The following is a 16598-nucleotide window of genomic DNA, read 5'->3' as shown; positions in this document are numbered from 1 at the left end:
GCACGGAGCCCCCACCCCGCGGAGGACGCGGCCTCGCCTCTTCCCCTCCGGGAGCTGGAGGGCCCCAGGCATCGGGCTCCGCGGCTGCCGCTGAGACCTCTGCCCAGACACACCCGGCTGGGCCCCAGAGCTCCTCCCTCTCAAGTCCCTCTGTCTGTCCCTTCCGAGACTGCTGACCACACCCTGTCCCTCCTGAACCAGCGCATTCTCTCTCTCTGTTTTCCTTAAGACACAGGACATACTCCATCTGACTATTCAACTTGCGAGCAACGATGGCTACATATTTCTGCTCGAGCCCGTCCTGTGTTCCCAGTGTCAGTGCAGGGCGTGGTCCGGCCCCTGGTCCTCAGGTCACTCCTGGAGGGGTTGTTGGCCAGAGAGGGTCGTGTGCAGTCCCTGTCACCCCCCCCCCAGGACCGGCGTTCGTGCCACGGGCAGCGGGCTGTTCTTCACAACTCAGACTTCGCGTGATGCCGTTGCTCACACACTCTCGGCCGGCCTCTGTGCTCCGGGTCCCACGTGGCTCCTTTTCTTGTTATGTTTCCCCCTGACCTGCGTCCTCCACCCATCATCTCGTGGACTCAGAGGTCCTGTTCAGCTGTGCCCCTCTCTCCTGACGTCCACCCGCTCCTGAAGTGACCCTCCTTTGATTTTGGTCAGCCTGAATCTTTCTCTGCCAACCCTAGTTCAACGCTCTGCGTTATCCTTTATTAAGGCCTACATTGGTGATGCAAAGGTGACCAAGTTGAGATTCCTCCTCCTGAGAATCTCACCACATGCTGTTGGTGAAAACAAAAGCCGTGGAGACAACATGTAAGAGGGTTTAGGATCTAGAAAGAGCAGGCAGTTGTGCGTCGGACCAAAGAGGAGCCTATATATGGGCTAAATCAGGGCATTTTATCTTAACCTTGAAAAATGAGGCAAAAGGCAGCTAGCAGCAAGGGGGGAAATTCTAGAGCCTTCTATGATCATTCCAGACTGAAATGATCTTTCATTCTTCCGGAAAACTCTATTTGCCATAAATATACATATATATGTATATATACATAATATATACATATATATACATTTATATGTATGTATATATATACACATATACACACAAACATGCACACATATACACACAGGTATATATGTGCATGTACATGTGTTTCTTAGGGGACAAGATATGCACATTATCAAGGAGCTACAGTTTATTTAGAAGAGAACAGACTCATTCAAAGATGTAACGTGTGTCAAGCTTAACAATAGATTGCAGGTCAAACACATCGGTCATGGTGAATCAGGACCATGAACTGACTCCTTCAGCACCTGCAGATTTGCCCTACAGTGGAGAATATATTATATTTCATTTCTACATAAAATTATAATTACATTTCTGCTGACCAATGTTTCGCAAGTGGTAAGTGTGACGCCCCAGTCATTTGTTTGTGAATGGGAACCGTGATGTTTGCCGTCTCTGTCTCAAAATGGAATTAAACGTTCGGTTCACAGGTCACACATGCAAGGTCGCTGATCGGCCAGGAAAAGGCTCTGCCAAGACAGCCAGAGATGCTCATCTGAACTACAGTTCTTAAACTTTCTCCAGGTTGGGAGAGTTTTTGGTCACATTGTGCCAGAGGGTTTGTTTCCCTCCATTTAAGTAACCAAGAATATACATATATAAATAAATACATTGCAGAAAGTGCATGCCATTTTCCAATTTTCTTAGTCCTGTAGTAAACAGCTTCCTAAGAATGACTGTTCTGGGAACGTTCTTGTGAAACTCTAAAAATGCAACATATTTTTTAAAGGATTCTGAATTCAGTAGAGGACTTAAAAATTTTTTCCCCCCCAACTCCTTTTCTGTAAAAATATTTGTTGAAATATTTAGGTAACAGAGTAACCCATTGTCAGTATAATCTTCCCTGATCTTTGAAGTGGCTGAAGATCACTAGGAGAAAGCAGAATAAGCACTGATGCTGGCTAAGGCGGAGCTCCTGCTGTTCATTGCCCAGGGCAGCTCTGTATGACAGATACGATGTAAATAACAGTGATCCAATCTGAGTTTCTCCCACTAAGGGCCACACATCTGGGTAAGATGCAGAGAAGGATAGAAAATAGACATCCATTGTCCCTGCTCTCCCAGAGCCACGGGCTATGGCTCCATTTGATGGTTACATATCTGAAAAATGTTATCAGGTATGAAAGAAAATAGGCAAATCTGTAACAAAAAGTAGTGTTTCATAATAGAGGTAAACTTCCAAACTTTCATTTTGGTCTATCCTACGAGTTAGAAAATAGTAGCTGCTCATTAAAATGACTATCACTCATCATATTGATTCCGTGGCCTGCGGGCAGCCTGGCCTTCCGCCTTGCCGGTGCCTTGTGTGTGTACCAGGCTCAGTCATGCACGGGGCACTCAGGAAGGCGTGATCAACTAAAACATCTGAAAGTAAGGTCATCAACAACTAGAAGACCTGAATGTGGGTCCCAGCGGCACCGCTCCCCTGTGAAACGTCAGCAAATCCCAAAGACCTGGAGACTCATTTTCCCAATTAGGAGGAACAGTAAAGGAGCTATGTACCAAGAACCAGAATTTCTAGGACTGTGAAGTTAGAAGGTACATGAGAGTGTGCTTTTGTAAATAGTAAAGAATAAGCAAATGATTTTTACCCATTTCTAAAAAATCTAGGGTGGTTATTAAGCTATATATTTACTCTCTGTTGACATTTTCTAATCCACTCATGTGTACATTAATTATGGATCTGAAGCATTTAAATACCAATGTTTCCTTAAGTAATGCAATTAGTGAGCAAGAGGCAATTATAAAAGTCTTTTGAAAATAGTTGAAAGTGTCTCTCTACAGTCTTGAGCTTTAATAATTTGCTAAAATATTTTATAAGCATTCCTCATTTCCAAAACATCTTTTAGGGATGGATATTTGATTCAGGTATTTGATCACATCGTGGGAATTCTTACACTTAATTACATATGTTTAAATCTAAGAATTTAATGTGCAGTTAATACTATTTTAGTTATATAGCCATCAGCTCCACCAACTCTCTATTACAAATATCTTTTCCCATTCTGGCAGGACGTTCTAGCTCTAAGACAATCTTGCAAACAAGACTCGTACCCAAGAAGAGTCTGTGTTTTTGTAGGTAGAAACAAAAAGGTGAAACAGGCAGACAAGGATAATTACTCCTGTCAAATTGATTATAGTAAGAACTAACCAATCATCTCCAATATTTCTTTCTTCTATTTTTAGAATGCCTGTACTGCTATGCAGTCAAAAACATGCATATAATTGGAAAGTGCCCATAAATAGACGAGCAGATTCAGGCTGTCTCAGAGTGATTCAGCAAACTTGAAGGGACAGCAACATGTCCTAAAGCCATGCAGGGTGCCCAGGAGCATAAGGAGTCAGGACGTCCACATGGGGTCTAGGGGGCTCCCTGGAGCCTTCTCTGTGAGGGAGGAAGACATAGGAAACCCACAAGCCAACAACCTCCACCTCCACCCATGTGCAGGGCTCCAGACCACACGGCCCTCCTAACCACTATCTGACACACAAAGGAGACATCGGGATTCCGGAGACGGTTCAGCATCCCCTCCTTAATTCCAAGTCCAGTCGCTTGAAATTCCAGTATCCGCAAATTTCCTTCTGGATACTTTCTGCACGACCATGAGAAAATAGGGCCAGGTGCATGTATTTGGAGGGAAAATAGGAAGCAGTTACTAGGGCTGGAAGAGTACTGAGAGACAAAATAGAGGCGGAGCAAGGATGTGTTTTCTGTGATTGCAGCCATGGGAGAGGAAAGAGGAGCTTAATCAGCTCCACACTGGGAGCAGGGTTACGGTTAGGGTGAGGGTTAAGGGGTTAGGGTGAGGGTTAGGGGGTTAGGGTTAGGGTGAGGGTTAGGGGGTTAGGGTTAGGGTGAGGGTTAAGGGGTTAGGGTGAGGGTTAGGGGGTTAAGGATGGGGGTTAGGGTTAGGGGGTTAGGGTTAGTGTGAGTTTTGGGTTAGGGGATTAGGGTTAGGGTGACGGTTACAGTTTTAGGTGTAATGATAGGGTTAGGGTGCAGAGGTGTGAATAGGAGGGAGGGAGGCACCAGGGCAGAGTTTCTGCTCTTTGCTGAGAGAACCACAGCAGAGACATGATTCGTGAAATGAACCAAGGCAACAGAACATGTTTAGTGGCAAGAGAACTGTAAGTGCACGTCGTGGGATATTCGCCTGAAATACTAACCTAGAAGTCCACCTAAAGATATTTCACACAGTTTTTCTTATCAAGTGTTCATAGTCTACTAAGTCTAGCATAGGCGTAAGTGGGAATTAACACATACACATAAGAAAACAAAACAAATTTTCCACAGATGGAGAAACTGAATTGGGAGATATTTCATCTGCAAGCAGAACGATTTCATAAGAGCTCTTTGAAACTTGTCTGAGAGTGAGATCCTGGAAGCGACATTCTCAATGTAATTGTAGATTGATTTTATTGCAGCAATTGTTGCCAGTTCATCATGCACACAAATTAATTCATACACTTGCTATTTACTCAGCCTTTCCAACGGTATTATGGAGAAAGTGAAAAATTGCTTTTCTCATGATGTCAGCCACTCTAATTCTATTTTTGCCCAGGGTTCTACAACCCTTCAAGTGTAATTTCTCCTACTAAAAGGGATTCAAGACAATTAATCTTCCTCCAGGCACTCGGAGTAGCTGTGGTCTGTGGGGCGGTCCTTATCCATCCAGGCTTCGGCGCTGATCTGTCAGATCAGGCCAGCAGGCCAGGCCTGCTGCTCCCAACGCACCTTCATGCTCCCAAAGCCAAGCTTGATTCCTCATGTTGTGCTGTTCACTGTTACATTGTTTTTCAATCATCAGATTAGTGAAGGATTGGACTGTTTTATGTATTCTAAGCATTTAATTAATGGATGAGTTAATTTTAATTAGTTATCCACACCAAATAGCTAATATTTTAACTTTGGCATTACAAATGCTGAAAATGTCAGTTACTGTACTGTATACTGCCCTTGTGAGACACAACTTCTTTATTTTCCCCCTCTTTTGTCTTCTTCAATTACATCTTTTAAATAAATAAAAATATTTCATATTGATTTACAATATTCGGGGAGTACTAAAGAATACTGCTTAACGTTGTGAAATACAGATCAAATCCTGGCCTCACCAACTCATAGAACTGTTATCTTGAGCAAGTACTCAAATGACTTCTGCTAGTTTTCTCATCTTGGGAATTAGTGGTGATGAGAAAACAATTTACTACAGAACTTGTTAAATGTGTGTGGTTATATGCATATAAAATTATACATATGATTATATATATAATATACATATAATGTAAAATCAGTCATTTAGTCCATAACCTCTAGTTATATCATTCATTCTAAATCCTCCATATATAAGTTTGTGAATTTTTATCATTGTATACTATACCACAGTCAGTATTTTTAAGCCCAGGAGATGTTTCCTTTTCAGGTCCAGCTATTCATTATTAAAATATGAATATTTATAATTAAATGCATTTCTAGAAATGTGTCTACACTGTCCCATCAACAATGTACAGAATTAAACCACGACCCAAAACACAGTAGGCAGCCAGAAGAAAAAAACAAAAACAAAGATTATAACTTATCATATAAGACAAGCATCAGATGCGTCCTGGAAAGATTAAAAAAACACGAGAATAGAGTTGTCGTTCGCTACTTACTGGTGTAGGTGAGCTGAAACCCTTGGTCGGTGTCCGACCCGTTGGAGTTGAACTCCAGCCACAGGTGGTTGGAGGTGCTGTTCAGGGTCAGCCCCAGCAGTTCACTTTTGGTGAAGGCTCCCAGGGGACGTGAGGAGCTGTCTTTGCCATCATACACCTAGGGAAGAAATTCACTGCATGAGCTCCCCACTCCTTAATTGTATTCTTATGCTAGCAATTTTCACAAGAAATTCAGATCTTCAAAGATGTGGCTTTATATATTACTCTAAAAGTTACACAGTTTGGAGAAAGGTAAATGGATGAGTTAGTGCTAAATTATCTTCCTTTCTTTAAGTTGTATCTTTAGCGCTAATACTAGAGACAAAAGATTCCATTTTTGCTCAGATCATTTTACATCCATGACTTTAAGAGCTCTTTCTGTGTTCGTGTAAAATTAAATAAATATTCCTTTGCATGTCCAGATTCCATTATCTGCCTTTGTATGCCCTTCCTCACAATCCAGGTAGAAAGGAAGAAAGGGTGATCCTGTGTTAGCCCTGAGTATCTTCTCCGAACTACCCACTAACCGAGAAAACATCCCATCTCCGCCGTCCCCCTCTCTTGGAAGGCATGAAAAGACAGCACGATGGGCTGAAATCCTGCCACATTTTGTAGTCCGTCAGCCTGGGGTGACTTTAATCTTGAATTTATTGTAATAATAATAAAAAAAAATCCTATCCTGCACTAATAATAGGGGAAAGGGTCATTTTGCTCTAAAACACTTTGTATTTGACCTGATCATTCTGAGTGGCTGTAAACCGTGAGTGGATGTAAACAGTGTATGGAAATCGAGTGCACAGGACTTGGTTTTGACCGTATGTTGGGGGCAGGGCAGAGAAAAGTCTCAGTGACCAGTTCCCAGATGACAGGGAGAGAGGCCGTGGGGGGCTTGGTGCCGGCCCCACATCCTGGTGGGACCGGGGCAAACCGCTTTCGCCAGGCATTGTGGGACACGGGACCAAGCTTCCTGCGAAGGGGGTGGCGCTCACCGGGCAGAGACCGCAGGGCAGGGGCGCTGCAGTGGAGCTCAGGGCTGTGGCCCCTCACACCCCAGTAGCATGGACCGGTGGGTGGGGCGGTTAACCTGTTCCTCTCACAGGCAGGGAACCACCTTCTGGAAATAAGGTTGTTTGGAAGTGTGAATAAAAACGTGTTTCACTAAGTTGAAGAGCATCGAGTTTTTCTTGATTCAAAAGAGCACCTTAACAATTAAATAAAGGTGATCACAGCCCGCAGTAGCCTCTTCCGTCACGTGTTTATCCCCTCCTTGTAAAGATCAATTTTTACTCTTCTTTTATCACCTCTCTTCCAATCCACACGCAAAGCATACATGTTCCTCGGGAGACTGACACATGCACGTACGCACTCATAAAAGGGGAAAAATTAATTTTGTGGATAATTGTTTCATTAAAATTGCATAAGCACACACTAATGCCCTCTCATTTCCTCACTATAAGGCTATTATTATCACAGGCTATTGTTTAAAAATCACTGGTTTAATACCTGGTTTCTATGGACGTGTCGAGGGGTCTGACACACAGCAGAGAGTTTAAATCCAGAGGATTCTAAACGTCCAGGTCTCCCAGGAAGGTCTCAGTCAGTTTACACTACCATGTTTCCCCCAAAATAAGACCTACCCATAAGATAAGCCCTACCAGGATTTCTAAGCATTTGCACAGTATAAGCCCTACCCCGAAAATAAGCCCTAGTGCTGGGCGTGCTGGCTGCACAGCGCATCTGCACAGCCCGGCCATTTCCTCACGGAGCGGGAAAGAAGACGAGCAGCCCTTCTCGTCTGCCCCAGGAGAGCTCTGTCACTCGACATGAGAGACTGGGGCCAATGGTTCTAAAGGAAATAGAGTCGCAAGAAATTCAGGATGGAATTCGGGGTTTGGACCGTGATGATGATGTTCCAGAAGAAGACGACTTCACTATATTTGAATAAATGGAGATTGTTGTACTGTACTTAAAAAAACACACACATCCTCTGAAAATAAGCCCTAGGGTGTCTTCTTGAGGGAAAATAAATATAAGACCCTGTCGTATTTGGGGGGAATCACGGTATATCCCATGTGGTTGTGATTCACAGAAATCTACGGAGCTGGCGAGGCACGAAACCACTGACCGTGCAGCTAACCCCCCCTCCCCCAGTCCCAGGACACTGTCACCTGGTCGGCTCCGTTGGACCTTGGCTTCTTCGGGAGGCCTCGCCCGCGAGGCCCAGGGGCCTTGACTAAGTCACACGGGCAGCATCTCGCCCTCAGCAGCCTCATGGTCTCAGCAGCGGGAAATGAACGGCTCGGACGCTGAGTCTCCATTTTCTCCAAAACAGCAATCCTGCCTTTTCCACGTGTACCCCCAGCAGTTAGCATGTGCTCGGCAACAGGCATGTCAGAGCGAGCGGGTCACAGACTATATTATAGTTGAGAATTAGAGTTCAAGTTTTGCCTTGATTGCCAGTGAAAATGCAGAGACGGGGAGGGAGCCGGAAGACGTGCTGTTTGATGCAGACTGCGTGAGCAACAGGCTGTGTTGATCCGAGCGTCCCCTACCTATACTCCCCCGTCTACGGGAGACTGCACTCGAAGGGCTCCTTCCAGTCATTAGAAAGAGCCTGCTGGAGTCACCTGTTCCATCCAAAGCTGTGTGCCTCACCAGCCCTCCTCGGAGCTGTAATCAACGCCGTGTGCTCTAAGGCATGCAGCCATCAGCAGACGATCGCAGATTAGAAAGCATCACGCGGGATCCCAGAGCGATAATGCCAGAGGTTCCAGGGAAATCTTTCCCAGTTCTGCAGAAACCATACCCCAGGGCTTTGGTTCCGTAATTGATTGCTCTTTCGGTTATACTTTCCTTTCCCAACGTCTTCCCGAGAGCTGTGTTTCCCTTACATGACTTTTCCGCAGGAAGCAAGAAAACATCATGTTTATGTATGTGCGAGGGGTGTGTGTATAGAATTTCAGTCTTTACTATTGAATCACTGTATGTGTGAAGGAGAAATGTGAACGGCGGTATGCTCAGAAATTAAGATAATTTCACTTTAAACATTTTAACAGAGACTTGTATTAGCACGTTCAACAAAATATGTGTTTGCAAAACATTTAGGCATTTCGCATGATTGACAGTTTCTCTGAAATCAAACGTGTTAAGTGAGAATTTTTTTTTTTTACTTTTTGTTGTAAGCGATAAGTTTAAAATGCACACAATCACAAGTGAACATGAGTTCCTTCTTTCCATTCCAATATTGATCCATGTGTATTTTACGCAATACCTCTAATCACTCACCTGAACCAGAGCACAGTCAAGAATTATTTAAAAGTTTGCCTTAAAGGCTTACTGACTTCTAAATTTGAGGTTATCAAAGAATTCAGAAAATGCTTACTTATGACATAACTAAAATTTTTTCTTTGTATAAGTAAGAATGTGCTAGTTTCCTGCCTGAAAACCACTTCTTAGAGTCCTCCTCTACCGCCAGCGTGAGCTTTCCAAAGACCATGAAAATGAAAGAACAACCAGGATGAAACCCCTCTACTAAAATACGACTTTGAAATACAGCGGGACGTGGACTTGGGAGGAAGTAAGCTACAGGCCTCTGCCGACCCGTGAGCACAACTTCAAACTTCTAGCGAGGCCGGGCCCAGCCCCGCGTGGCCTGGGGTCTGGCCCTTGTGAAAGGGGAAGACAAACTTTCCCCTTCTGGTCGGAGCTTTGCATATTCTCTCTTGATGCTCACAGCTCAAGGTGAGTTGACTCCGCCGAATCTGAGCTGCATCACTGTGTGCGTCTAGCAGACACAACTGGAAAAACCTAGAACTTTAGGAAGGGAGTAAGAAGAGCCATGTGTCCCTCTCTTGCCAAAGATCACCTGTGCGGCCGGTAATCGCTCACCTTCCCACTGGAACCGGCGGGTGTTGGGTCGGATGATTCATGGCATCAGCCTTGGCTGCTCAGAGCTTTCCTCTGTCAATGCCCTGAGGTAGGTCACCCAGTGCCCAGCCCCTAGACATCCCCAATTTCCTGGGAACTGTATCAGAAGTCTTAAGAATTAAGGGGCATTCCAGCAGGAGCTGGAACTTTATACATCAAGGCAAGACCGGGGAGCCCCTGCCACGCACAGGGAGCCCCTGTCTCGCCCCTGGGTTCCCCTCACGAGCCCTGCTCTGTCTTCCAGTGACGGCGACTGGACTTGCTCCCATTACCGCACCAGCATCCTTCCAGCTTTAAAAATGTGGTGACCACGTTTAAAAATTGATGGTAGCTCTAGAAAGGGTTGGCTTGGGGGCCCTGGAAGTTTTCACAATGACTACTATGTGCCAGGCACAATGCTAGATACATCCGCATACATTATAGCATGTAATCCTCAAAACAGCCCCCAAAGATCAGTATCCCTGCATATTCTTACCCATAAGGAAGTTAAGGATAAAAAAAGTTAAATAACTTACACAAGATACACGACTAAGAAATGTTAGATCCAGGATTACTGGCAAAGTTATTTCAATGTCTGCATACGCTCTTTGAAGCAACGCTACGTTGTACCTTCTCAAACCAACTGCATAAGTAAATTAAACTATACATATATGTGATAAACTATATACATGGGATAATGAATGTAGCTACCTTTATCTATGTAGACAGGTAGTACATCCCTTGATAAGAAAAGATGGAGTTGTCACATTCGAGAAGATTCCTTTTACCTTTAAAATATCCCCTTCGAACAGCTGGAAGCTCCGCGCTCTGAGGTGGACCCCCTTGCCAGCCTCTGTCTCTATTCGATAGATGCACTCGTGGTTGTTATCGTAATTTGACGGGAAGTTCGGAGACAGTAGCGTTCCTTCATTTCCTTTGACGCTTGCTCCACATTCAGCTGAAATATACAGGACATTAGAGAAAGAAGGTTCACAAGAGGAATGACTGATATCAACAGATTAAAAACTTTATCATTATGACAGCCCTCTCTTCTATCAACGTATGCCTATTAACAATATAGCTTTTCAAAAATAGGTTGGTGATTTTTTTTTATGGTATTAACCACCTAGACAGAAAAGATAATGCATTCGTCTCATTTTCCATGTTTTCTTATTTCTTTTAATAGAATGAACCTCTTCTTACTGCACAGAAGCAGCATGCCATCCTATAGAGAGTTCTAGAACAAAATAGACATGCCTAAGCACAGGGGCTCACGGCTGCTCTTGTTGGGTTGTGGCATCACCTTGCCACGCCTCATTTCTGCCTCGTGAAATGTTCCCGCCCAACCGTTCCCATGTGCCCGTTCCACAGCTGCACCACCGTGATTCCTCTGCACAGATATGTCGTGGTGTCAGTCTGCTCTGACAATAGACAAAACCACCGAGCTGTATCCTAGGATGTTGGAGCGCTGGACTCACCCACTCACATCACACCTGAGGATGGAAGGGCGCTCAACAGCAACAGACATTATTGTCTTTTTTTAAAATTTTATTTTCTCTTGATTTTTTTTTTTGAGTGCCGTGGCATCAGCCTCGCTCACAGCAACCTCAAACTCCTGGGCTCAAGCGATCCTCCTACCTCAGCCTCCCGAGTAGCTGGGACTAAAGGCATGCGCCACCATGCCTGGCTCATCTTTTTTCTATGTATTTTTAGTTGGCCAATTAATTTCTTTCTATTTTTAGTAGAGATGTAGTCTCGCTCTTGCTCAGGCTGGTCTCCAACTCCTGACCTCAAGCAATCCACCTGCCTCAGCCTCCCAGACAGCTAGGATTACAGGTGTGGGGCACCGCGCCTGGCCACATCTTTTATTTTATTTTATTTTATTTTGATAAAGAAAGAGGGTGATGACTTCTATCTAGTTCCACATTTGTATAAAACAAAACATCTTTCATTAAGGTAAAAGTGAAAATAAACATAACTCCCTATCTTCTGTCAACTCGGAGGAAGTTATAACCTGTCAGCCTGTTTCACTGTGAAAGTAAATAATTTACACTGAGAATGCCTGCAGCTCTAAAGTTCTACCAGTCCAAAACGGACATAAGATAATGATGCTGTTGTGTAGTCGTGCGCACATTCTCAGGTTTAACTTCTCACTAGAGTGATAATGCTATTTGGTGTCCCATACTTTTCTAGGTTCTTTACATTCATTTACTTATTAATACTTGCAGTAACCTTATATGCCAGGTCGATAACCCCATTTGCAGATCAGGAAACTGAAGCACAGAATAGTTTTCAAGCCAATGTCTTTCCCAAGATCATGCAACTAATACAAATTATTGATGTGATATAAACGGCTAAGCGCTCAGGAAGAGTCACACCTTTTTTGTATCCTAAATAACGCTTAAATCTACCTTACAACGGATAATTCATAATACCCTTCATAATTAACAATAACGGAACTGGAGTAATAAGAACATAAATGGTCTAGAAGAGGGAGTGATTTTAAAGGACTTTTGTTCAAAATAGGTCACCAATAAACTACAGCTGATATCTGTTAGTGCATTAGCATTTAGACATTAACCATATCATCATTTCTCATATTGCACCATAAAGGTAGGACAAGAAAGAAGATTTTAGTATTTGTATCTGTGGGAAGAAAAAAAAATCTAAAACAAATATCATACGATCATTTCAACAGACACAGAAAAGCACTTGACAAAATTCAGCACCTTTTATGATGAAGACTCCTAACAAAATGGTCCCAGATGGAACATCTCTCGAAGTCATAAAAGCCGCATACAACAAACCTGTAGCCAACATGCGCATGCCTGTGTCGTGACAGAGGTGGGGAGGGTTTGCGTGACTAGTACGAGGAACAATTGGCGTGGTCTGTTAAAGCGGGACAGAGTGAGGAGGTTTCCAGTTGGGATGGAGCATTCTGGCCACTGAGTCCCCCTGGCGTGTGTGGGCCCCACTGGGAGAAACCTCAGGACATGTCTGGGGAGGAGCGGGTGTCTGGCTGGAGGATGGGGGGACGGGGAGGTTGCTGACCAGGTGGGAGAATGGGGGAGAGGGAGTGAGGCGGGGGGGGGGGGGAGGAAAGGGGAGGGGAGAGAGAGAGAGACAGAGACAGTGTCCAGAGGTGCCTCTTGTGTGCAATGGCGGATTTTAGCATGATCAATAAGCTGTTTATTAAAAGCCATCTTGCAACCAGAGGGGCTGGAGGAAAATCAGGAAACTGCGAGCGAGAGACAACAGCCAGTCCAAGGCCCCTGGGCCCTTTCCAGGGTAGTGGGGGGGAGGCTGGGCTGCAGCCTGGCCGGGACTGAATCCCACTAGCTCTGCGTGCTCGGGCAGCGTGCGCAGGCTCTCTGTGCCTTAGTATTCCCGCCCGTGCGAGGGCTCTGACAGTGACAGCCCTCCTCACAGAGACGCCAGGCGATCAGACGAACCCATACGTGCAGGGAGCCCAGAGCAGTGCCTGGTCTACAGTCAAGAGTGCCATAAGAGTTAACTGTTATTTTAAGTGTAGGTATTTACTATTTCCTGTTTTAGACAACAGAGTAAAAACTCGAATTAACAACAACTCGGGTATAAAGATAACGAATCTAGATAAGACGGAGCAACCTCACATGGAACCGTGCAGCCAACAGACCACTGAATGCTCCGTCGCTAGAATGACGACGGCGCTTTGTTTCCACTGAGTTGGGATCTCAAACTACCTCAGTTCAGAGTCTCTAACCTGGGGAATAGATTCCAGGCATCTCTGGAACTCCTAAGAGTAAGAGATAAAGATGATTTGGCTCACATTTACTTGTTTAATTTTTTTTATAAGGAAGCCCTATCTGACTATCTCTGGCTCATCGAAAGCCCGAAAGACAGCGTTTGTCTGGAGCCGCATGGCACTCCTAAGCAGTGCCGACAGCTGCAGAGACTGCGAGGGGAACCCGAGCTCTGCCAATGAGCAGGCCGGCGCGCTGCGCAGGTCAATGCCCTTGTTTCCAGACCTCCCCGCCTGCCTCTGGTCTGCCCACTGGTGCGATCGGGAGGAAGCTGTCGCGGATTCCCCAGGGATTCGGAAGGCTCACCACTGATGGGAATCGCAGTTAATCTTTAATCTCCCCCTTTTTTGCTTCACAATGACACTGGGCAATTTGCTGTAACTTGAAAGAACAGTTTGCCACACCCGTGATGGGCGGAGCAGCAGGCACAGGCCTTCTTTCTGGGGCTGAGGACAGAGCTTCTGGCGCTGCAGGCAACACAGCCCGCTTAAGCCATGACGGCCCCACAGTCCTCTCCTCGGCTCCTCCTGGCAGCTCAGGCACCCGACGGACGACACCTGGCGCCCCACGGAACGGCAGGCCACGCACAGCACGCACGCGAGCCCAGCTCCTCTTCGCAAAGCAGCCAGAGAACATGTTCTGCTGCTCTTTGGAATCACCTCTTGAATTCCTCAAGAACACACTGAGAAAAAAGCTAATTTAGCATCCAAACTGCTTCATGCCCACTTTTCAGGAGTATGCGACAATCATCCAATCAACTGACAAAACCAAAAACTGCTATGTTAGTCGTCACCATTGTTACTGTGGGCGGGGGCGGAGGAGGGACTCAATGCTTTTAATCAACATAATTGTCAGAGGTTTGCTCTCACAGCTTGGCATCTAGCTTTTACTTTTTCCTTTTGTTTCAGATTATATATATATATATATATACGCACACACACGTATATACATATATGTACATATATATGCACACTTATCTTTTACATATCTTTTCCCCCTTTCATAAATAGGCTTGACACATGCTTTGGTTTCACTCTTCTTCAATCATAAAATTACAGAGCTGAAAGGTCTTACTTTACAGATGAGATAACTCAGCCCCAGAGTGGCTAAGCACCCACCCCCCACCCCCCCGCTGGCTGGGTGGCCTGGAGAGGCGGTCCCTGCACCTCCCCCCTCCCCGCTCTCACACTCTCCTTCCTCATCAACCCCCCACCTTCCTCCTGCCCGGGCCGCGCCCTGTCCCCATGGATGAATGAAATGAAAGCGTGTGACCACCTACCCACACACCTTGGCAGAGGTGCGCTCCACACACGGCGGCCCCCACCCAGGCAGGTAAGCTTGGTTGCACCTTCTAAGCGGTACCCCGGGAAACAGGAGAAGGTCAGAGAGTCCCCGACTCCAAAGTGGAAGCCGATTCTTCTGCTGAAAGCAGGGACTCCGGGATCGTCACACGGCTCCAGGTCATACTCTGAGACAGGGAAAGACAGCGAAAATGTGTGGGCATTCAGAGTAGACACCCCACAATTTGCAAGAATAAAAAAGTGCTATTATTAAAAACTAATATATATACGTATATATATTTCCCTAGATTTAGTTATACGGTTGTGTGGAATGTCTTCCTTGGTACTATGTGCCCTTTTATGGCAAATGACAATGGTTTTGGTATTTTTCAAAAAACAGACTTAAGAGGCCGGACGTGGTGGCTCACTCCTGCAATCCTAGCACTCTGGGAGGCCAAGGTGGGAGGATCGCTCAAGGTCAGTAGTTGGAGACCAGCCTGAGCAAGAGCGAGACCCTGTCTCTACTAAGAATAGAAAAAAATTAATTGGCCAACTAAAAATACATAGAAAAAAATGAGCCGGGCATGATGGCACATGCCTGTAGTCCCAGCTACTCAGGAGGCTGAGGCAGGAGGATTGCTGAGCCCAGGAGTTTGAGGGTGCTGTGAGCTAGGCTGACACCACGGCACTCTGGCTCGGGCACCAGAGTGACACTCTGTCTCAAAAAAAAACACAAAAAAACAGACTTAGAGTGATGGTTATGAGAGGCTGGGAACAGTGTCCGGAGGAACAGGAAAGATTGGCTAGTGAGTACAAACACCTAGCTGGATGGAAGGACTAAGTCCCATTGTCCATGGCAGAGTGAGGTGAGTACAGTTAGCAATAAGGGACTGTGTATGTTGCAACAGTAGAAGAGACGGGAGATGTTCCCCACACAAAGAAATGACAAATGTTTGAGGTGATGAAATCCTCATTCATCTCACTCAGCTTACTAGTCCACCTCAGGGGTATGGTCTCCATTCTGCTGTTCATTTAGTTAAGAAATCTACTCTGGATCTACAATCTATTCAAACTAATCTGGCCAATCATGAAACATAGTTATGCATTTGACCTATTGTTCTTTAGGCCATTAAATATGTTATGTTCGACTTTGAATCAGAAGTGTAGTTTATCACATCTCAAACAAGAAGCAGTATGATAAGTCAAAGTATGCGCCCAAACTATCAACACAGTTTTGCCATCTTAACAGTAGCCTGTTTACACCAGCAATGAAGAAGCCTGTAGAGGAGGTGGTGAGGAAATTGTGAAAGGCATTTCGACAGCTTGGTGAGAATGGGCTGTTTTTCCTTGCAAGAAGTGGTCCAAAGCCTGGAAGAAGTGGTAGTCAGTTGGGGGCAAGGTCTGGTAAATACGTGGATGACAGAGAGTTTCCAAGTCCGGTTTCTGTAGTTTGAGTAGTGTTGTCTGTGTGACACATGGTCGAGTATTGTCATGCAAGAGGATTGGCCTGTCTCTGTTGACCAATCTTGGCTGCTTAATAGCAAGCATCCTCATCATTTCATCCAGTTGGTTGCAGGAGACATCTGCTGTCATCAATGGACTAGGTTTCATGAAGCTGTAGTGGATAATACCAGCAACGGGTCACCAAACAAACTCCATTAGCTTTTTTTGATGAATATTCAGTTTTGGACTGTGTTTCAACACTTCATCTTTATCCAACCGTTGTGCCGAATGCTTGCAATTTTCAAAAATAGTCCATCTTTCATCACACAAAACAATATGGCGCAGAAATGGTTTGCCTTTATGACATGACAGCAAAGAAAGGCAAGCTTAGAGAAGATTTCTCTTCTGATGCTCGTTTAATTCATGCAGAAC

At 45.1% G+C, this 16598-nt stretch overlaps 1 protein-coding gene across 2 annotated transcripts in view; it reads right to left on the bottom strand.

The window, feature by feature from the left end:
- CSMD1 (CUB and Sushi multiple domains 1) overlaps nucleotides 1-16598 on the bottom strand; it is a 1569742-nt gene that overhangs the window by 263120 nt on the left and 1290024 nt on the right. For both annotated transcript variants that reach the window (XM_020282735.2, XM_075997279.1), the window contains exons 21-23: nucleotides 14723-14911; nucleotides 10450-10619; nucleotides 5717-5873 (exon numbers count right to left, since the gene is read on the bottom strand). In XM_020282735.2, the coding sequence (XP_020138324.2) occupies nucleotides 5717-5873; nucleotides 10450-10619; nucleotides 14723-14911 (516 nt within the window). The remainder of the gene's footprint in view (nucleotides 1-5716; nucleotides 5874-10449; nucleotides 10620-14722; nucleotides 14912-16598) is intronic.

The sequence above is a fragment of the Microcebus murinus genome, chromosome 24 (genome assembly GCF_040939455.1).
Source record: "Microcebus murinus isolate Inina chromosome 24, M.murinus_Inina_mat1.0, whole genome shotgun sequence".
NCBI lineage: Eukaryota > Metazoa > Chordata > Mammalia > Primates > Cheirogaleidae > Microcebus > Microcebus murinus.
This window is presented reverse-complemented; position numbering and strand designations above follow the sequence as displayed.